General features: G+C 38.8%; 1 protein-coding gene across 24 annotated transcripts in view; it reads right to left on the bottom strand.

Annotated features, from left to right (window-relative positions):
* SIK3 (SIK family kinase 3) overlaps positions 1–24,221 on the bottom strand; it is a 278,071-nt gene that overhangs the window by 76,614 nt on the left and 177,236 nt on the right. For all 24 annotated transcript variants that reach the window (XR_014070035.1, XR_014070033.1, XR_014070032.1 and 21 more), the window contains one exon: positions 1,889–2,050. Coding sequence is in view for 15 of the 24 variants with exons in the window: in XM_081546450.1 (XP_081402576.1) it covers positions 1,889–2,050 (162 nt within the window). In the remaining 9 variants the exon portion in view is untranslated. The remainder of the gene's footprint in view (positions 1–1,888; positions 2,051–24,221) is intronic.

Consider the following 24,221-nt stretch of genomic DNA (forward strand, 5'->3'; position numbering starts at 1 on the left):
CCTTCCAAGATGTCCCTGTCCTCATCCGTGGAACTTGTGAATGTGTTACCTACCTTCGCAGATGTGATTAGGTCAAGGATCTTAAACTTCATTAACTAAAAAAAAAGGATCTTAAAAAAAAAAAAAAACTTCGTTTATTTATTCATTAAAAACTTTATTTATTTATCATTTATTTGGCTGTGCTGGCTCTTGGTTGTGGCATTTGGGATCTTCCATCTTTGTTTCAACCTGTGGGATCTAGTTTCCTAACCAGGGGTGGATCCTGGGCCCCCTGCACTGGAGTGTGAAGTCTTAGCCAATGGACCACCAGGGAAGTCACTAGGTTAAGAATCTTGAGCAGGAGAGACCATCCTGGAGGGCCCAATATAATCACAAGGGTCCTTTCAAGAGGGAAAAAGGGGGAACAGATTAGGAGTGAGAGATGTGACAATGGAAACAGGAGGCAGAAGAGTGATGTGAGAAAAGGGCTGGAGCCAAGGAACATAGACGGACTCCAGAAGCTGATGAAGGGAAGGACACGAATTCTCCAAAAGCCTCTAGATGGAGCCAGTCCTACCCCACCTTGATTTCAGCCCCACACGACTCATTCTAGATTTTGGACCTCCAGAGCTGTAAGATAATACACTTACATTGTTTCAAGTCACAAAGTGTGCGGTCATTTGTTACATGAGAATAGATAATTAACACAACATTTTATTATACTTTTAAGGATTGTGAAGTTTAGTCGGTGTTATTAATTCAATTGAAGCTACAATCATGACAAAAGAGGGTTTGAAATTGTCAGGCCTTTCCCCCTGCCCAGCCTTGTGGGAACTGTCAGCATCTAGAGAACATTACAGAAGATAAAACAGACGTAAGGGCAAAGGAAAAACATAATTTCATGTAAGATAAAGGAAGTATCTAATTCCTGTCTACTGTATATTGAGCAAATATAGGACTCAAAGAGCTCACAGCTGAAAAGTTCTAATCAGCCCAACTCAGATAAACATAAGGCTAGGTGAATTCCAAGGATGTGAAAGCAGAGTCTGGAAAGTGGGCAGTTATGTACACAAAAGAAACTGTTAGAAGAATCACCAACCTACATACAGGTACTCTGACCTCTCATGTATAATATAAACTTGAATTTGGAATTACCATCTGGTTAAGGAGGGAAATCTTTAGAACTACTTCTTACTTAGGCTTTTCAAGACAGTTATATTCTAGCTACACTTCTGTTTTCTATATGAGACTCCCTTCCTTTTTTATCTGGGAGATGAGAGACATAAAATGTAATACCAAAAACTGTCAGAAAACAAAAATGGCTTATTTTCATATCTATAGTTTCCATATACATTGCAGTCACTTTCTTCTATCAATAGGTGGTGAGCTTGCATTGGTTAGGCAAATGCTGACAGTTTATTAGAACTGAAGTATGAGGAGACTGAGGCAGTGAAAAGTGCTTTTTGAGGCACTGTCAGATGGGCAGATGACTGAAATTTGAGGATGAAAAGGGATGGACTGCCTTTAAGCCATGATAGGATCTATTCTTCTTAAATGATCATAAAACCAGTCTTAAGAATAAGCATGCTCTATATCAGCAATGACACAAATTAACCTTCTCAAGTGAGGGTGGGCATAAAATTTTATCAGGTCTTTTTACTACTTTATTCTATGTTGTATTCCTTATTTAAAAATCACTTTTTCTTTTTTCTCCCCAACCTAGTTGCATCAGAAACTACGTGAAAAGTTTACATAAGTGTATTTTGAAAGTTTATTAATTTTCAAGCCACACACACAAAATCCTTTTCACAATACTTCTTTCTGAATAGATGGAAACAAGACAATCCCTTGCTTTAAGAACCTTAAAGGAAAAGCTCCTTTTCCTTCACATTCTCAGCACACTTCTCACCTGCTATTTTGATATTCAGATTGGCGTCCAGAAGCAAATTTTCAGCTTTTAAATCACGATGAACAATGTTCCGACAATGACAAAAATAGACGGCTGCAACAATCTGTTTGAACTTCCGACGGGCCTCCTTTTCTGCCATTCTGCCATGGGCCACCAGGTGGTCTGTGCCAAAGAAGAATACCGTCAGTTCTCATTTGGGGACTGGTATAATTTCAAAAGGTAGACAGAAGGAGGGTTGCAAGTGGGCCTGGCACAAGAATGAGTCAAAGAAGTAAAACAAACAAATGGAAAACAATGCACTTACAGTCTTGATTTACTATCTATAAAATTCATTAGTAATCAGCACCCAAACTCCATTAAGTATAAATCCTGTTACATATGTATGTGTCTAAGAGTACACTCACCCTACCATAAGAAAGGCAGAGTTGTGAGGGACACATGTAATGGTTTTCTTCAAGGATCATAATACTCAATACCTTCCTGTTCATACCTCCGCTGCAAAAGTTTACATATACACAGCAAACATGCACATGAGATCAGTATCAGTATCAGCAATATTTCCTGTGCTAAAGAGTGAGTCAAAAAGCAGAGTCACAGTAATCAATCATTTTAGGAGAGAACAGACAGAAATTAGTCATTACTAAGGGGGGAAATCCTGCTTTATACAGGACTCTGTTCAGGCTGATATCTCTTTTGCTCTCAAGTTTTACAATTTGAGATAAAAATGCATGTATTTGGTGACTAGTCTCTGGAATGCACAGCAATATGCCTGCATCTTTACATGTGCATTTATTGTGCTTACCAAATATTTTAAAACTATGTTATGAAGCTTTACTGATAACATCAATAGAAAACCAAGTGAAGTTTCTACCACTTTAAATGAAATAATCTCATTGGTTATGTTGCTAACTAAGGTATAACAAAAGAATTTACATATGATAAACTTTGTATATCTCTAAATCAGGCTATCTATTATATTTAAAAAGGAATTGGTTGACACATAATATCATAAGTTCTGTAACTTTTTTCTAATCATGGCAGTAGGTTTATATTAAACCAATGACATGCATATCCTAACCCAGCTCTTCATCTAACAACAAATACGGGTCATGACAGCTGATGGGATTAGAAACGTTAGTGACACAGTTTGCTCTGTTTGAAATCTGTAATAGCCTCTCAGCACTATCTTTAAACCAACTGATCCAGCTCGGGAAAAGATGGATTTGCCATCATAAGCATCCTGAGATGGTGGGAAAGTGAAAAATTAGACAATATAAGTGACTGTATTATTGTTTGTTTTCTAACAGTAGTTTCAGTAACACTACCCGACTGTTTCCGCACCATCTCAAACCCCCAAGGGACCAGTCAGATATTTCTTTCTTTCACCAGAGAGAAGAACTCTGAAATAAAATAAATGCTCTGGTAAAGACTAACAAGATTAAGAGCTTAGGACAAGAAATGGGGGAAGAGGGTGTAAAAAAGGGGGGGGAAATGATAATTCATCTACATAGCAGATTCTCAAACAATTCAAACAACATTCTGACCACAAAGAACACAAAACTTTGGAGACCAAATACAACAATAATTTTAAGAATAATGTTATAAGTAGATTATTTAAATTATTAAGAAAGACTCCTCAAAGAAGCTGCTATAATTGTTAACAGTTATCAATGACCCACACACAAAATCTTTGAAGCATTTCCCTCAAAAACAATCATTATTATAGCCAAGATTACCAATTTGGTAGAAATAAAGAGAAAATAAGAAGACTTTAGCTTAGATATTAAAAGGACTAGGATACAGCTTTCCTCCAGAGTTTGGAGGTGGTGATAAATGAGCTCACACACTGGTATGTTTAGGTTTCTGGTATGATCTGTCAAATGAACTTCAAACAACACAAAATCCTCAGAGAGGGACAAGGAGTGAACATAAGCTGCTGAAGAACTGGACATCCGTCAGAAGTGGACATCGTGCACCACTGCAAGAGGCCATTCGCTAACAGCGCCTGCTCCTTTGACCCAATGCTGCTCTTAATCCAAGGCCTAATTATTCTAATAATGTGTTTTAGCTGCTAAACTCTGTCTAATTAAAGAGCTTTGAAGAGACAGCTATTCTTGAGAAACACAAAAATAAGCCCTTGTGAAGGTTTACCATCAGAAGCTCATTTGGCCAAGCCACCCATTAATTAAAATGCCCAGGAGACATTCATCTGGCAGTAAATACTAATTACCAGAACACATCAAAGAGCTTCTTAAACACAACAGAATGATTAATTTAGCAATTCCCAAAATAAGTGATTTTCTTTTATTAAAAAAAAACTCTTTATATTTTCCAAGTACTTTGTTTTCCTAAAATGATTGGAAAGTTCTCAAAAATGTTACATAGGGCAGGAGCTGGTGGAATGCAGACTACTTCTGTTTTATCTCTAGAATGACACATTGGTTGTCCTTGGATGAATCATTTATACTGTCAATCTCTCTATCTCTTGATCTGCTAAACAGAAATAAATTCTGTTACATGGTATGGCCAAAGAAAGAACAGCATATTTGGGAATACACTCGCACTCTGACTAAAAGTTATCATATATGACAAAAATTTAACTTCCAAAGACATTTTTTAAAAAACCTATTTAAAAAAAGTGTTCCGCTCCATACTACATAAATGCTATTTCAGCATTTGGTTAACAGATCCTAAGGATCTTTGTTCAGGATACTGTAGTGCTCAAAAGTGATTTTTATTATTATATACCAACTGTCAATGTTAACATGGTTCTGGTTACAAGGTATTTGTGACAGCAAACTGGGTAAAACAGCTTAAATTATATAGCACTTTCACTAAAGAAGGCTTCCCTGGTGGCTCAGATGGTAAAGAATCTGCCTGCAATGCAGGACACCTGGTTCCATCCCTGGGTTGGGAAGTTCCCCTGGAGAAGGAATTGGCAACCCACTCCAGTATTCCTGCCTGGAGAATTCCATGAACAGAGGAGCCTGGCAGGCTACAGCTCATGGGGTGGCAAAGAGCTGGACACGACTAAGCGACTAACACTTTCACTTTCTTTCCCTAAAGATATCTATAGTATCCCTATAGCTATGAATATAAAGAAGATACACACAATTTACTTTTTTAAAAATGTGTTAGCTGTAAACATCAGATGTTTTTTATGAGCCACTGTGTTTGATGTTTAAGTTTTCTTTGGGAGTGCTGTGTTCTTCCCCACATACAGGATCTTCATACTGGCTCAATGTCATTCAGGCTTCAGGCCTCTGCTTTTATTTTTGCCCATCTTACTACCACCACGCCCCCCCCACCCCCCACACCTACCACCCCACAGTCCTCGTTAGTTTGCTTTCAGTGTAAACCTTAGGGTCTAGTGGGTGTGCCAGGAAGCCAACAGCCTGCAGTGGTTTGCAGTGCCTGCTGAAATTGCCTTTCAGCTGCCTGCTGACAAATGGCTGCTTTATGTTCATGAATGCTCCATAGGCAAGTAGCAAAAATTCTTCCAGTTCAAATATGATATTTAACTTTTAGTGAAGAAACCCAGAGCAGGAGGCCGGCTTGGACTTAACACAAAGTCACAGCGCTGGAAAACATACCGGGGTAATTTCAGGAGGCAAATGAAACAAAACAGCTCCCGAACCACTTTAACATTCAAAGTAAAACACATTTTGAAACTTGTCAGGAGAAACCCAGTTGCAAGGAACTAAAGAGTTGTTCTGCTTCTTCTGGACAGCTTAGTGAGCTAGTTCTCCGAAATACTGGGCGAGATCCCACCCACATCACTAGTCCCAAGCAACCCACCCTGCTAGGACACTAGCTTCCTGTAGTCCCACACCCGTGCCCCCACCCACTTACCAAGTCTAGACAATATGCAATCCAGTCACAGTGAACCCCTTTTCACCATCAATTAACTACTAATCTACTTAGTTCCCACTGTAGCTGCAAATTTAAAGGTTTTCTCTATCATAACGTCAACCATTTCAACCCTGACAAAGATGAGGTGACTCTCAATTACAAGGAGAAAACAGTTCTCCTGTTTTCTAGCTCTTATTACAAGGAATCTACGAAATAAAAATTATAAAAACAAACAACAAAAAAGTAAGGAGTCTAAGTTCTCTTTCTCACTTTCCAATCACCATAAATCACTTGGCACCGGATTTCTATAATCTTTTTTATCTGTTTTTCCTTACAAAGTAAAAGAACAAAAAAGTTAGTGACACTAAGGGATTTATATACCTCATGAAGAGTATACTATTAGAAGCAGAGGGAATGAATTATGAAGTTTCAAAAGTATTCAAGCACCAGCATTTATAAAATCTGCTTCAGAATTCACTGCTTGTAATTTTGTCCCAATCTGACTCAAGAAGAAATATCTTGTGGTACATTTAGATTCTAACCTTTCAAAGAGCAAAAATACACACAAGGCAGTCTTAACGTCCCTAGACCAGCTCGCTGGAGTGTCAGAGGCATGCCACTAGTGGGGTAGTGGTGGGGAGACAACATTTCTTAAAATAAGTCACTTTTCCACTATAAACAGACAGTGTCTCCATTTGTCTGCTAGGTCTATGACTCGTAACTGACCCAAACACTAGCTGAAAATGAACATACCCTGACAGCAGGTCAAGCAACAGGGCAGAGACTTTTCATTTTTCATGATGAAGAAATAACTCAGTCTAGAATGGGGGAAAGGCGGCTTGTGTGCTAAGCTAGATGGCTACCTGCAAGGATCTCTGCCCATTCCAGGCTAACCACAGCTAGCAGTTCTTTGCTGTGCCACTCAGTCTATCATTTCTTCTTTCTACACCCATGGAAACAACTTCCTGTTTATCAAACACATGCTTCTTTCCAAAAGAGCCAAGGCAAGGCCAAGATAACCCAGCTGCCTGGTAGCAGGTTAACAAGAGTGCACTCACTTAAATATCACACTGTCCCTAACCCTTGGACGGCCTGAGCTGCCAGGCACTAGAGGAAGAGGGTTTGTAATTTGGTTTTCCTTGCCAAGAATCCAACTATCTCATACTAAGCTTCTCTACTTGTTGCTTCTTGTTGCCATCTCTTTGCTTCATCCTTTCAGTGGTCCAGGCCAAAAACCCCGCTGTCGCCTTTCCTCTCTTTCTCCCATACCTCGCATCCAGTCCATCAGCAGATTTTATAAACTCTGCTGTCAAGATACATCCAGAACTCAACTATCCTCACCCCTATCCTCGCCCTACTCCAGTGCCACCAATCTAGTCCGATAGCCATTACTGCCCTTCTGGATTGCTGCAAAACCTCAGAATACTTCTCCTAACCAGTACCCCCGATTCTGCCCCTGGCCCACCTTAAACTACTCTCAAAATGACAGCCAAAGTAGTAAGCTTTTTTCCCTAACCTTTTCTTTTGAAATAATTACAGATTCACAGGAAGTTGCAGAGATAGTACAGAGAAATCCCATGTATCCTTCACCCCGTTTCCTCCAATAGTTCAATCTTTCATAATTATAGAACAGTATCAAAAGCCAGAATTTGACATGGTTGGAATATGTGTATACTATGTCATTTTTTCTTATGTATAGATTTGTGGAACTACCACTGCAACCAAGATAAATAATTATTTGGAGTTACTCATTCCTGAGTATTCTTGCAGGTATAAAAACAAAATGCATACTATTTTTTTCTGTCTATCCCAAAGATTAAAACTTTTGCTTCAGGGTTCTGAGAAAACACAATTTTTTTTTGTGACACACAGCCACAAGATAAGCTTTAGTTCTAAAAGTTTTAAGCTAGAACAATTTCTATTTTTTCCTGTGTCTCCTTACTACATAGAAAAGAGACCTTTGCATGTGATGGATGCTTATTAATTATAGATTAACTCTAGGAATAACAATCAGAGGAAGGATTATAAACTTCTATAAAAACTATTTTTTTTTTTACTCTTTAATTTACCACTAATGAAGTTTGTAAATTAAGCATAGTTTATGTTAAGGCTATTAAAAACATGCCATTCTTTTGATATGAAGTCTATTCACATTAATGTATAAAGGAGGATTTGTTTTCTTATAGCTTCTTAAAAAAATACTTCTAGACTAAGTATAAGTCCAGGCAGCCTGTGAAACAGAATCCCATATATCCTAAAACGCCTTTTAAGAACGTCATTCAGACTTCTCAGATGAAGTAAAAATGTTTTTCATCCTATACCAATAGACTAGCCAAGGTGGGTTAGCTAATTTTGTAATACAGAGGTTCCTCTCTGATTCCTAGCATAATCTGCAGGCTCCAAGTCTAGCTCATTCTTTAAAATTATTCTTTAAAATCATGTCTCTGAAGCTTTCCCTAACATACTCATCTACCCTAAAAGAACTAGTCCATATTTTATATCAAATGGCATTTAGTCCATATGCCTCTATAACATCAGTGAGCAACTGCATTATAGTCGTTTCTCAACATGTATACCTCCTCCTCTAGACCAGGGGTTCTTTTTTTTTCCGAATCAGAGTATAATTGTTTTACAATGTTGTGTTAGTTTCTGCTGTACAAAATGTGAATCAGCCATAAGAATACATACATCCCTCTCTCTTGAACCCCCCTCCTACCCCACCGCCACCCCTTAGAGCACTGAGCTGAGCTTCCTGTGCTATACAGCAGCTTCTCACTTGCTATCTATTTTAGTAGTATATATATATATATATCAATGCTAGTCTCTCAATTTGTCCCATTCTTTCCTTCCTCTACTGTGTCCACAGTCCCTTCTCTAGCTCTGAGTCTCTATTCCTGCCCTGAAAATATGTTCATCAGTACCATTTTTCTAGATTCCATATATATGCATTAATATACAATATCTGTTTTTTTCTGATATTAAGAAAACAAAAGAATGAAAAACAATGGATAGGAAATTAGAGAAGGAAATAGATTATTTTATGAAATTTCGTAATAGTTACTGACTTGTCAATAAAGCCTTAAAAAACAGCTAGTTTTTCTAACCAAAGGGAGTAAATAATTTATATAACTAATATAAACTCTAAATTAATTTATATAATTTATATAACTAAAATGGTATTTTAGTTATAGAAATATATAGAATGCTGTGAGGATTAAATAAGAAAAGCATGTTACAACAGCTACCACCCAGCACATAATAGTGTATTCAAATATACAATGTGATAGTGTTCTCAAACATGTAGGAGGCTGCAAGATAACACATGTAACACCTAATATCTAGTACATGTTGCTGTTTGGTGTTCAGTCGCTAAGTCGTGTCCGACTCTTTGTGACCCCATGCAAGCCAAGATTCCTGTTCTTCACTGTCTCTCAGAGTTTGCTCAAACTCATGTCCGTTGAGTCAGTGATGCCATCCAACCATCTCATTCTCTGTTATTCCCTTCTCCTCCGGCCTTCAATCTTTCCCAGAATCAGGGTCTTTTCCCATGAGTCAGTTCTTCACATCAGATGGCCAAAGTATTGCAGCTTCAGCTTCAGCATCCATCCTTCCAATGAATATTAAGGGTTGATTTCCTATAGGATTGACTGGTTTGATCTCCTTGCAGTCCAAGGGACTCTAAGAGCCTTCTCCAGCACCACAGTTCAAAAGCATCGATTTTTCAGCACTTAGCCTTCTTTATGGTCCAACTCTCACATGTGAACATAACTACTGGAAAAACCATAGTTTTGACTAGAGGGGCCTTTGTTGGCAAAGTGACGTCTCTGCTCCTTAATACGCTGTCTAGCTTTGTCATAGCTTTCCTTCCAAAGAGCAAGCGTCTTTTAACTTCATGGCTTCAGTCACCACCTGCAGTGATTCTGGAGCCCAAGAAAATCAAATCTGCCACTGTTTCCATTTTTTCCCCATTTATTTGCCATGAAGTGATGGGACTGGATGCCATTAGTTTTTTGAATGTTGAATTTTAAGCCAGTTTTTTCACTCTCCTCTTTCTCCTTCATTAAAAGGCTCTTTAGTTTCTCTTCACTTTCTGCCATAAGAGTGGTATCATTTGCATATCTGAGATTCTTGATATTTCTTCCAGCAATCTTGATTTCAGCCTGGGATTCATCCAGTGAGGCATTTTGCATGATATGCTCCGCATATAAGTTAAATAAGCAGGGTGACAATATACAGCATTGACGCACTCCTTTCCCAATTCTGAACCAGTCAACAACCATTTTGTTTAATGTCCGGTTCTAACTGTTGCTCCTTAAATTTCATACAGGTTTCTCAAGAGGCAGGTAAAGCAGTTTGGTATTCCCATCTCTTTAAGAACTTTCCACAGTTTGTTGTGATCCACACAGTCAAAAGCTTTAGTGCAGTCAATGAAGCAGTAGATGTTTTTCTAAAATTCTCTTATTTTTTTCAATGATCCAGTGGATGTTGGCAATTTGATCTCTGGTTCCTCTGCCTTTTCAAAACCCAGCTTGTACATCTGAAAGTTCTCGGTTCACTTACTGCTGAAGCCAAGCTTGAAGGATTTTGAGCATTATCTTGCTAGCATATGAGATGAGCACAATTGTGTGGTAGTTTGGACATTCTTTGGCATTGCCCTAGTTTGGAATTAGAATGAGATCTGACCTTTTGCAGTCCTGTAGTCATTGCTGAGTTTTCCAAATTTACTGGCATAATGAAAGCAGCACTTTAACAGCATCGTCTTTAGGATTTGAAATAGCTCAGCTGTAATTCCATCACCTACACTCACTTTGTTCGCACTAATGCTTCCTAACACCCACTTGACTTCACACTCCAGGATGTCTGGCTCTAGGTGAGTGACTATACTATCATGCTTATCCAGGTCATGAAGACCTTTTTTGTACAGTTCTTCTGTGTATTCTTGCCACCTCTTCTTAATCTCCTCTGTTTCTGTTAGGTTTTTACAGTTTCTGTCCTTTACTGTGTCCATCTTTTTTTTTTTTAATTAGTTTATTTATCTATTTTTTAACTTTACAATATTGTATTTGTTTTGCCATACATTGACATGAATCCTCCATGGGTGTCCATGTTTGCACGAAATGTTCCCTCGGTATCTATAATTTTCTTGAAGAGATCTCTAGTCTTTCCCATTGTATTGTTTTCTCTATTTCTTTGCATTGTTCATTTAAGAAGGCTTTCTTATCTCCCCCTTGCTATTCTTTGGAACTCAGCATTCAGTTGGGTATATCTTTCCCTTTCTTCTTTGTCTTTTACTTCTCTTCTTTTCTCAGCTATTTGTAAAGCCTCTAGATATACAATTTGGTCTTTTCCGTTCTCTACTCTGCTGGTGTCTGAGAATCCCATAGCATAAATAAATGGCTGTGTGAGAACTTCTGGGTTCCATACATGTTGGGACCTTTAGGAAATGTTATTTTTAAGGCACTGAGTATGTCCATAATAAATCATACACACTTCAACACAGTACTGTTAAGTTAATAATTTATTTTAAATGCCCATGAATTCTGCCTGGTATTCAGGAAACTTTTCTTGATAAAGTGCTGGATTTATGACTTCATGGTCTCAAATAGGAAGTCTGGGGATGTATATCTAAAGAAATCATACTGTGGAAATTTAAAATTATGAGTTTAGTGGTTTACAAAACTAACCAGTTTCTCAGTTCTGTTTGTAAAGTTAAACAGACCCACACTGTCATGGCTGCTCCTTTATAATATAGTGCCAAACAGTATGCAATAATCATTTCAATAAATCAATTGAATGAGCAATAAATGCTCATTCAATAACCATTTATTGAAGCCTATTACATTGCTTCAGCACTTCCCTGTGGCTCAGTGGTAAAGAATCTGCCTGCCAATGCAGGAGACACAGGTTTGATTCCTGGGTCAGGAAGATCCCCTGGAGAAGGAAATGGTAACCCACTCCAGTATTCTTGTCTGGAAAATCCCATAGACACAGGAGCCTGGAGGGCTACAGTCCTTGGAGTTGCAAAGAGTTGGACCCGACTTAGCAACTGTGCAATGCAATGCCAATTACATTGCTTAGAATTCATAGTCTTTAATAAGTCTTTCTCTGTTGGTAGCCAGAAAACAAAAAGGAATTTTTCCTTCCATGTCTGACTTGGTTATCTTTGTGAAATAATGAAATAAATTTGTTAGACACTGCATTAAACAGTGAAGACACAGATAAGATTCAAATATCACAATCTGCAATCTAGTGACATTCTTTCATTCACTTTGTCTTTCATTCAACAGATCAATAAATATTTAATAAGTACATATTCTCTACAGAAACTATTCTAAGTACTGTTTATTAGCAAGGCTCAAAATTTACAAAGTCCTTACTTTTATGAGGCTTTATATACATCTGTTTCAGTTAAAAACCAAGAAGAAGAGTAGAGCAGAGAAGGAACTAGAGAGTAGTGGGCCAATAGAAAGAGTGAGATTTCAGACACTATGGCTAGCAAAACCCTCTCGAATAAGGTAACATTTGATAGGAGACCTGAAGGAAATGGACGAGAGAACCAGGTAGGTATCTGGGGAGGGTACTTCGGGAAGAAGAAATGGAATATATTAAAACCTTAAAGGGGAACATATCCAGAGTTTAACAAACAAGAAAGAGATGTCAATATGAAAAGGCGGGAGAGTACTAGGTGCTTGAGGTCACAGAGGCTGCTGGAGACCACATTAACACAGAGGTTTATAGACTATGCATTTATTCCAAACAGATGAAAAGTGAAAGTGAAAGTCGCTCATCCATGTCCAACTCTTTGTGACCCCATGGACTGAATTCTCCAGGCCCGAATACTGGAGTGGGTAGTCTATTCCTTCTTCAGCAGATCTTCCTGACCCAGGAATCGAACCAGGGTCTCCAGCATTGCAGGCGGACTCTTTACCAGCTAAGCTACCAGGGAAGCCCAAACAGGAGAGAAAGCTGATAAAAGTAGAAAGCTGAGTGGGAACATTCCACTTTTACTTTAAAAGAATCACTCTAGCTGCAACAGAGGAATCAGAGCAGATTCAGGAAGACTGGATAAAGGCTACTGCAATAATCCTAGCAAGAGATGACTATGACTTCGATCGGGTTGGTATTGGTTGAGGTGATGATAAGTGACCAGATTCAGCATATATTCTGAAGGTAGAGTCACCACGATTTACTGACGGCTTTGGCCTGAGGTATGAAAGTAAAAGAGAAATTAAGTATGACTCTATAGAAGCTTTTGGTGTGAGGAACTAGATGCACAGAGTTGCGGTTATTGAGAGAAGAAAGACTGGTGAAAAGAAAAAGTTGGTGAATGGAAACCAAGAGTTCAGTCTGCATATGTTAAGACATATGGTCCATCAGATCAAGGGGAGATATCAAGTAAACAGCTGAGTATATAAACCGGGAATTTCAGAGGACAAGTCAGACTGGAGATTTAAAATTTGGAAGTCAGCAGTTGCACGGGTCATAAAAATCAACAAGGGAGTAGACGTGCATAGAAGAAAAGAGGTTCAAGCAACTGAACCAAGCAGCACTCCAAAATTTAGATGTCAGGTAGAGAGGAGGATCTGGCAAAAGAACCACCGAGAAAAGTGATCAGTCAAGAGACTACTGTCTGAATTACTCAGTCTAGTGTAAGTCAATGACATAGAAACATAAAAGAAAAAAAAAGAAAAACTTACTGCAAATAGTGCTACAATAGAGGTGTGCTCAGAGGAAGAAGGAAAAAGGCAATAACTCTCTAGCACAATCTGGGCAGAGTTCTCAGAAAGCATAACATTTTGAGAAGGGTTATAAAAGTTGAGTATCAACTAATGGGGCAAAGAAGCATTGCTGGGCTTTTGTATCTTGTGTTCTGATACCTCCCAAACAATTTCTCTGTGGACAACAAGCCCTTTAGAGACCTTGTGAAGAAAAAAAGGACAGTATTCCATATGGGATTAGGAAATTTAAGTCCCCACCAGCTTCAAACTAGGAACATGTGAGGGCATCTGGTAAACCCCTTTCTGTCTCTGTCACCTTCACATTTATCAATGTGTCCGACTCTTTGTGAACCCATGGACTGTATAGTCCATGGAATTCTCTAGACCAGAATACTGGAGTGAGTAGCCGTTCCCTTCTCTCGGGGATCTTCCCAACCCAGAAATCAAACCCAAGTCTCCCACATTGCAGGCAGATTCTTTACCAGCTGTGCCACCAGGGAAATCCAAGAATATTGCAGTGGGTAGTCTATCCCTTCTCCAGTGGATCTTCCCCACCCAGGAATCGAACCAGGGTCTCCCGCATTGCAGGCAGATTCTTTACCAGCTGAGCTACTAGGGAGCCCCCTTATCAAAGACAGTGAAACTCATTTCACAGTCCACAGCTCCGCACAGAGTCGGCCAGTTGCTTAGGCAATGTCCATAGCCTTGAGGATAATTTATCTGACAATTTAACCTCATGTTTACCTGAACCTTGTCTCCAGCAACCTATAACTCCACCAAAATTCAGCAGGTTTCCTATGGCCACACCTTGAACTTGTCTCTGCCTGATAGTTTTATACCTCTGAAATTCTAAACTTCAATAGTATACGCCCCTCTCTCTCAATATAACCTTCTAGATCAACAATGCTGAATAGAAATAAAATGTGTAATAAATAAATTTCACTTATATAATTAAAGGTTTTCTAGTAGTCACATTTTAAAAAATGATTCATTTTTAAATTAAAGAATTTATTTTATTTAAACCAATATATCAAAAATATAATCACTGAAATATGTAAACCACATGCATATTGGCAATGAGAGGTTATCTTTTTTTTCACACTAAGCCTTCAAACTCCAGTGTGTATTTTACACTTACAGCTTACCACATTTCAAGCCATATATTGTCTACAGTCAAGGCAAAATGTAATTTTACCAAAATAAGCATTGGGTTCAATGGGAAAATGTTTTACATTGTGTATAATAAAGAACTGGCCTTGCTCAACATGATAGCCTGGCCTTATCTTTTGGCTTCCAGAGGTCTGGGCCTTTGGAGTGTATGCTTCATGGGAGTGTCTCTGCCTGGGGACCTTGGGTCATACCGGGTGGTCTAACAAGATGAGTTACCAAGGGACTGGCCATACCCACATAGTCTTAGGGTGTAAGCTGGCCACACTAGAACAAACAATGTGACTTAGTGTGGGAGCTTTGGGTCAGTTGGCCTGGAGACAGAGGTCAACCAGGTAAGTATTCAATCAGTCAATCAACCTTTCCCATGTAAAACAGAAACTCTGAACACAGAGGCTCAGGTGACCTTCCCTATGGACAAGACTCTGCATACTATCACATATCAACACCAGGAGAGTAAGACATTCTATGGGGAGAGGAAAACAAAAGTTCCATGTTTGGTACTTCTAAGGGACTCTGTGCTTCTTCCCTTAGATGATTTTAATCTGAATCCTTTTGTTGCAATAAACTGTAACTGCGAGTTAAATAGCTTTCAGTGAATTCTGTGAGTACTTGTAGCAAATTAACAAAGGTGAGGGTAGGACTGGGAAATTCCTGAACTTGCAGTTGGTGCCAGAAGTGAGGATGGACTTGGGTGCTCAACATTGAAGCTGGTAACTCTCTCAGCTGTCCTAAAACTGCTTTGGTTTTTAAATGTTAATTCAATTCAAAATTCAGTTCCTCAGTTGCACTATTAATGCATTTCAAATGCACACAGTGGCTACAGTATTGGGTGTACTTTCAAGATTTTCATCTCTTTGATCTTGTTATGCCCAACACCCTTGCTTTTTAACTTCATCTAGATCGCTAGTGTTTAAAATTCCTCCTATTTACAATCATTCATCCTGATCTCACTTGCCCCATACCCCTTTCAGCGTAAGCCCAATGACCCACACATTATTTACTTTATTGTTAGTGTTTTGAATTTTTTTGCCAACTGTCTCTCAAATCATTGCATGTGATTTTATGTCATGCTAGTTACATCTCAATTTTTTAAAGTTTTTTTAAAAAGTAAAAATGTTTAGAATATTGCCTGGTACATAATGCTGCTGTGGACATGTTGTACAAGTCCTTAAACTGACTAGCACTTTACAAACACTCATATCATCCTCACAACCACCTTTGGAGATAAGTGGTATCTTCATCATCATCATTAGTATTACTATTATTATTATCTTCATTTTAAAGACAGAGGCAGTGAAGTTAAAAAATTTGCCCACTATTACAAAGGCAGTAAGTAGAGAAACTTGGATTTGAATCACAGCAGTCTGACTCTATCCATATTCTTAACCACTAACAGTGCCACTTAACTATCTATAATCCATTTCTCTATCCCCATGGCCATTACTCATCAGACAATTCTCAGTTCTCACCTGTTTTACTGCAGTAGCCTTCTAAGTGCTCTTGCAGACCCCTCTCCTTCAAATATATCTTTATATTGCCATCAAAATACCCTTTCTTAAACAAGGCAAACTGAATTCTGGCCCTTGCTTAAAGCTCTCCCATAGCTCACTATCATCTAATAATGGAAGAAACTCTTAGTGGCCACAGACTTATTTATTTAAATGAAATCTTATGTGGAAATCAATTTAATTTTTATTTAAATGAAATTTTATGTGGCATATTGGGTATAAGAGCAGAGATGCTCCTGTGAGGGAAACATGGGAGTAGGCTGAATGTATCTGTGGGGAAATCACAATTCTAGCTCTGCCCCACATAACTTCTTACTCAGAGATGGCATCTTACACATTTCCAAATAACCCTTAGAACTTTTGGGATAACCTGAAAACCACTAGCCTATCACTTAATCCTCTGAGAAACTAGTTCTAGTTCTGTGAATACACCAAGTTGTTACATGCTTTAGGGTCTATATACGTTATCCCTTTGGAAAGGTCATTTCGACTCAGCAAACTTCTCATACATGAAAACTCTGTTCAAGCTTTACTTCCTTCACAAAGACTTCTCTAACCTACTCTTTACTCCAACAATTGCAAACAGTGCTCCCCATCTTTGTCACATTTCTAAATGAAGGTGTCCTGATGACGTACAACATAGTACTTGAAACTGAAGAAAATATTCCAGATATGGTGTGACTGCCACTCAAGGTAAGTTCACTACAACTCTTTTAGCAAATCTGAAACTGAATTTGGAATTAGGAGCCAACTACTATTCGAAGCAGTTTTGTGTTTTAATTAGCCAAGGACTCTGGGATAAAGTTCCTCACTAACATTTAAACCTAGAGCAGAAACTTCCAAGCATCATTATTCATCACTTCACGTAACCATGCAAAACTCTGGATCAAACCAACCATCTATGTTCTTCACTCCAATATCTAAGGTGCCAAGAACTGCTAACAAACACGGAAGACAAGCCACAGCAAAGTTGATTAAGATCAACAGCTGCCAGCCTGTTCAAGCTGCCTATAAATTCTTCACTTGTCTCCTGCAGCTATCTCTTTCATTTCCTTTAGTTGCTGTTTCAAGATCTCATCTCGGCATACAAGTGATTTTCTTACTTCTCAAAAATTAGTGATTAGGTACTCAGATTTTAAATCTTAATCCCCCAAGTATCAATTACACACAAATACTTCAGCAAATTTACCAGCCTTCAGCTCTCTCTCTACCACTTCCTCTCTTCTCACACAAAACTAATCCCTCACTGATCCACCAGAATGTATCCCCTTGCATCTCCTTGTGGTAGTTACCAACTCTCTCTCATTCCTTCCCATTATAGAGCCGACTTTCTCAAGAGTCATTTGAGAAATGACTTCTAAGTACTAGCCTTCAAAGTACGGGACTGATTTTTATCTCAGTAGATGCGGAGAAGGCAATGGCACCCCACTCCAGTACTCTTGCCTGTAAAACCTCATGGACGGAGGAGCCTGGTAGGCTACAGTCCATGGGGTCGCTAAGAGTCGGATACGACTGAGCGACTTCACTTTCACTTTTCCCTTTCATGCACTGGAGAAGGAAATGGCAACCCACTCCAGTATTCTTGCCTGGAGAATCCCAGGGACAGTGGAGCCTGGTGGGCTGCCGTCTCTGGGGTCGCACAGAGTCGGACACGACTGAAGTGACTTAGCAGTAGCAGTAGCAGCAGATGCTCTAGGGATTATAACATGCATCTTAATTTATCACAGTCTACTTCAAATTAATGCTGACTTGATTCAGGTAAAATGCAGAACGTTATTCCAATAGAATTCCATTTCCTCAAACTTCCTTTAGATACTTACATCCATCTCTGTTAGAAATCTAGAAATAGACTGTTACAGTTACTTTAAGTCATTTTATGCCTTTTAAAGAAATTAAGAGAATAAAAGAGGGAAAAGTTATATTTATATACTCTTTTATTTCCTATACATTCATCTTTCCTGATTTTCTTCATTCCCTCCTGCGGCTATGAGTTACCGCTGGGCGTCACTTGCTTTCAGTCTGAGCATTTCCTTTGGGACGGCTTGTAACAGCAGATCTGCTTATATAAGAAACTCTCTGTCTTTATTAATAGTTATTTAGGAATGACTCTATTTTGGCTTCATTTAAAAGGATATTTTTGCTAGATACAAAACTTATGGTTCAGTTTTTTATTTCGGCATTTTAAACATGTCAATCCACCACCTCCATTTTTTCTGATGAGAATCCAGCTATAAATCATATTGCTCTTACCCCATATGTGATGACTCATTTTTCTCTCGCTGCTTCAAGATTTTCTCTGTCTTTTAGCAAACTGACAATGATGTGTCTAGATGTAGATTATTTGCAATTATCCTACTTGAGATTCAATGAGCTTCTTGAGACCATAAATTGATGTTTTATAATATACTTTAAAAATCTCTGGCCACTATTTCTTCAAATATTCTTTCTGTCCCTTTCTCCTTTCCTTTTGGAATTCTCAATATAAATATGTTGGTAAACTTGATCTTGTCTCATAGATTTCAAAGGTTGTGATTATTTTTCTTCAATGGTCTTCTCTCTGTTCTTCAGATTGGATTATTTCTACTGATAGTTCCTCAGGGTTTTTTTTTTTTCCTGCCATCTAAAATCTGCTCTTGAACTCAACTAGTGTATTTTTCATCTCAGTTATTGTGCTTTTCTAGAATTTCCATTTTCTTCCTTTTTAATAGTTTCTAAATCCTTATTGAGATTCCTTATTTATTAAGTCACTGTCATCATATTGTTAGTTATTTAAACATGATTTCTTTGTTTGAACAAATTTATAATAACTGCCAGAAGTTTTTGCTAAAAGCAACATCTAAGCTCACTCAGAGAAAACTTCCACTGACTGTTTTTCTTTCTGATTTTGGATCACATGTTCCCAGGTTTTTTTTTCTCCCCCTTTCAGTTTTTTTTCAAGGAAATTATAAAATTTATTTATTTTTAATTGAAGAATAATTGCTCCACAATATGGTGTTGGTTTCTACCATACATTAACATGAATCAATCATAGTCCCTTTCAGTTTTATTGCGGTATAACTGACATATAGCACTATATAAGTTTAGGGTGTACAGCACCATGATTTGACTTACGTACATCATGAAATGATTACCACAATAATTTTAGTGAACACTCATCATCTCATATAGAGTCATATAGACACAAAATTAAAAAACCAGAAAATAAAATGTTTTATGATGAGAACTCAGGATTTAAGCTCTTAACAACTTTCATACATAACATATAACAATGTTAGCTTATCGTACTGTAAATTTACTTCTCTACTACTCGCATACAACTGTAACTCTGTACTTTTTCACTGCCTTCAATCAATTCACACTCCCCTGAAACTTTTTTTAAAAAAAAGTGAGTATTATAGATAATATACTTAACCAATTCTAGATTATTATTTCCCCTCCTGAGGATTATTGTTTCTGTTGCTCATCCTTGTTTTTTTTCAGGAACCCTCTAAGAAATAGGAGGGTTAATTTGAGAATCTGTCTTTCTGTGGTATGTAGCCATTGATATCTCTGCTAATTTTAAAAGTTCTTGTTTTTATTTTTTAGGATGGCTTCCTGGAGGTCATTCCTATGTCTACATCACTTAGCTGTCAAGACAGTAGACCTTTCACTTTCTGCTGACAAGTTTATTGGTGGATTCAGGAGTTCACTAAAAGTTCAGAAAGTTTCAAAGTCAGCCTCAGCTATAAACTTTGCTGGGCTCTCTCAGGACTTGCTAATAGATGCCAGTCCCCTAGTAAACCAGAGATGAATGGAGAATCGTATCCTACCCTGTTATGGGTCTCTCAGTAACAAGGTCTCCCTACTAGATTACTGGCTAGTGGGCCATACTGCTGCTCACCCCTAGCAAGGCTTTGAGCCACCTACATTCATTTTCCACCAAAACCACTATTTTCACTGACAACACAACTGAGCATGGGTTTTTCATCTTTCATTCCAAATCAAGTCAGCTGCCTCTGGCAACAAAGATGCTAGTCTTACCGCCAGCCCACCCTTGATCACACTGTTTCCCCTAGAGGAAGAGGTGAAAGATGCCCAGGCTCAGGCAAGAAAGCCAAGCCTCCCACTGTTCTTATCACAAGCTAAAATACTTTCATAAATTAAGCTTCTCAATTTGATGTTTGCTAATCGTTCATTTATACAACCCTAAATGAGTGTTTCTGACAATTCAGTCTCGTTTTATATTTACTCTTTGCAGAGAAGATATTCTTGACTCTGATACCATCACTCTTTAGTTAAGTTCAGTCGCTCAGTCATGCCCGACTCTTTGTGACCTCATGGACTGCAATGCACCAGGCCTCCCTGTCCATCCCCAAACCCTGGAGCTTGCTTAAACTCATGTCCATCAAGATGGTCATGCCATCCCACCATCTCATTCTCTGTCATCCCCTTCTCCTCCTGCCTTCAGTCTTTCCCAGCATCATTCCAATGAGTCAGTTCTTCACATCAGATGGCCAAAGTATTGCAGCTTTAGCTTCAGCATCAGTCCCTCCTATGAATATTCAGGACTGACCTCCTTTAGAATTGACTGGTTTGATCGCCTTGCAGTCCAAGGGACTCTCAAAGAGTCTTCTCCAACATCACAGTTCAAAACCATCAATTTTTTGGCACTCAGCTTTCTTTATGGTCCAACTCTCACATTCCATATACGACTACTAGAAAAATCACAGCTTTGGAGAAGGAAATGGCAACACATTCCAGTATCCTTGCCCAGAAAATCCCATGGATGGAGGAGCCTGGTAGGCTGCAGTCCATGGGGTTGCAAAGAGTTGGACACGACTGAGTGACTTCACTCACTTGACCAGACGGACCTTTGTTGGCAAAGTAATGTCTCTGCTTTTTAATATGCTATCTATGTTGGTCATAGCTTTTCTTCCAAGAAGCAAGCGTCTTTTATTTCATTGCTGCAGTCACCATCTGCAGAGATTTTGGAACTTAAGAAAATAAAGTCTTTCACTGTTTCCATTGTTTCCCCATCTATTTGCCATGAAGTGATGGGATGGGATGCCATGACCTTAGTTTTTTGAATGTTCAGTTTTAAGCCAGCTTTGTCACTCTCCTCTTTCACTTTCATCAAGAGGCTCGTTAGTTCCTCTTCACTTTCTGCCGTAAGGGTGGTGTCAGCTGTATATCTGAGGTTATTGATATTTCTCCCGGCAATCTTGATTCCAGTTTGTGCTTCATCCAGCTTGGCATTTCGCATGATGTGCTATGCATGGAAGTTAAATAAGCAGGGTGACAACATACAGACTTGATGTACTCCTTTTCCAATTTGGAACCAGTCTGTTGTTCCAATTCTGGTTCTAACTGTTGCTTCCTGACCTGCATAAAGATTTCTCAAGACGCAGGTCAGGTGGCCTGGTATTCTCATCTCTTTCAGAACTTTCCATGGTTTGTTGTGATACACATAGCCAAAGGCTTTGGCATAGTCAATAAACCAGAAGTAGATATTTTTCTGAAACTCTCTTGCTTTTTTGATGATCCAACGGATGTTGGCAACTTGATCTCTGGTTCCTCTGCCTTTTCTAAATCCAGCTTGAACATTTGGGAGTTGTTGGTACATGTACTGTTGAAGCCTTGCTTGGAGAATTTTGAGCATTACTTTGCTAGCCTGTGAGATGAGTGCAATTGTGCAGTAGTTTGAATATTCTTTGGCATTGCTTTTCCTTGGGATTGGAATGAAAACTGACCTTTTCCAGTCCTGTGGCCACTGCTGAGTTTAACAAATTGCTATCATATTGCGCGCAGCACTTTAATAGCATCATCTTTTAGGATTTGAAATAGCTCAGCTGGAACTCATCACCTCCACTAGCTTTGTTCGTGGTGATGCTTTCCAAGGCCCACTTGACTTCACATTCCAGGATGTCTGGCTCTAGGTGAGTAATCCCACCATCGTGGTTATCTGGGTCGAGAAGATCTTTTTTGTACAGTTCATCTGTGTGTTCCTGCCACCTCTTCTTAATATCTTCTGCTTCTGTTAGGTCCCTACCATTTCTGTCCTTTACTGAGCCCATCTTTGCATGAAATGTTCTCTTGGTATCTTTAATTTTCTTGAAGAGATCTCTGCTGCTGCTGCTAAGTCGCATCAGCCATGTCCGACTCTGTGCGACCCCATAGATGGCAGCCCACCAGGCTCCTCCATCCTTGGGATTCTCCAGGCAAGAATACTGGAGTGGGTTGCCATTTCCTCCTCCAGTGCATGAAAGCGAAAAGTGAAAGTCAAGTCGCTCAGTCGTGTCCGACTCTTCGCGACCTCATGGGCTGCAGCCTACCAGGCTTCTCCGTCCATGGGGTTTCCCAGGCAAGAGTACTGGAGTGGGGTGCCATTGCCTTCTCTGAAGAGATCTCTAGTCTTTCCCATTCTACTGTTTTCCTTTATTTTTCTGCATTATCACTGAGGAAGGTTTTCTTATCTCTCCTTGCTATTCTTTGGAACGCTGCATTCAGTGGGGTATATCTTTCCTTTTCTCCTCTGCCTTTAGCTTCTCTTCCTTTCTCAGCTATCTGTAAGGCCTCCTCAGACAATCATTTTGCCTTTTTGCATTTCTCTTTCTTGGAGATGGTCTTGATCATCACCTCCTATACGATGTCACGAATCTCTGTCCATAGTTCTTCAGGCACTGTGTCTATCAGATCTAACCCCTTGAATCTATTTGTCACTTCCACTACATAATCATAAGGGATTTGATTTAGGTTATACCTGAATGGTCTAGTGGTTTTCCCTACTTTCTTCAATTTAAGTATGAATTTGGCAATAAGGTGTTCATGATCTGAGCCATAGTCAGCTCCCGGTCTTGTTTTTGCTGACTGTATAGAGCTTCTTCATCTTTGGCTACAAAGAATATAATCAATCTGATTTCGGTATTGACCATCTGGTGATGTCCAAGTTTAGAGTCACCTCTTGTGTTACTGGAAGAGGTTGTTTGCTATGACCAGTGTATTCTCTTGGCAAAACTCAGTTGGCCTTTGCCCTGCTTCATTTAGTGCTCCAAAGCCAAACTTGCCTGTTACTCCAGGTATTGCTTGACTTCCAACTTTTGCATTCCAGTCCCCTATGATGAAAAGGACATTTTTTTGGTGTTAGTTCTAGAAGGTCTTGTATGTGATCATAGAACCGTTCAACTTCAGCTTCTTCGGCATTAGTAACTGGGGCACAGACTTCTTTTACTGTGATATAGAATGGTTTGCCTTGGAAACGAATGGAGATCCTTCTGTCATTTTTGAGACTGCACCCAAGTACTGCATTTCAGACTTTTTTGTTGACCATCACTTTTATGTATTTTCAATGATTATGTCAACATGTATTTTAGAAATGAGTTATTATATAACATTTATGCATTCACAGCTCACCCCATTACATTCTGATTTCTAGTCTTATTATACTAGTGAAACAGCTCTCTTTAAGAATACTGAGAACATCATCACAAAGTCAGAAGTTACTTTTTGGTCCTTATCATAGTTGACTTTTCTACAACATCTAATACTATTAAAATTTCTATTTTCCCTGGCTTTTTAAATATTATTTATTTTATTTGGAGGATAATTGCTTTATAATATTGTGGTGGTTTTTGCCATACCACAATCGTATTTCATCAACAGTGGCTTTTTCATATTTTGTGGCCTCATTTTCAACATAAAAACTGATGGTATGAAGGGTTTCACCCTTAAACCTACTCTTTCATCCTTAAACATACTGATGACTAACCACTCATCCATGTTGCTACAAACGGCATTATTTCATTCTTTTTTATGGCTGACTAATAGTCCGTTGTATATATGTACCACATCTTCTTTATCCATTCCTCTGTTGATGGACGTTTATGTTGCTTCTGTGTATTGGTATTGTAAATAGTGCTGCAATAATCATTGGGGTGCACGTATCCTTTCAGATTAGTTTTCTCTGGATATATGCCCAGGAGTGGGCGTGCTGGATCATATTGCAATTCTATTTTTAGATTTTTAAGGAACTTCCATCCTGTTCTCCATTGTGTTTGTACCAATTTACATCCCCAACACAGTGTAGGGAGGGTTCCCTTTTCTCCACAC

This window comes from Giraffa tippelskirchi, chromosome 11, assembly GCF_054371585.1.
Source record: "Giraffa tippelskirchi isolate mGirTip1 chromosome 11, T2T-mGirTip1v1.2.pri, whole genome shotgun sequence".
NCBI lineage: Eukaryota > Metazoa > Chordata > Mammalia > Artiodactyla > Giraffidae > Giraffa > Giraffa tippelskirchi.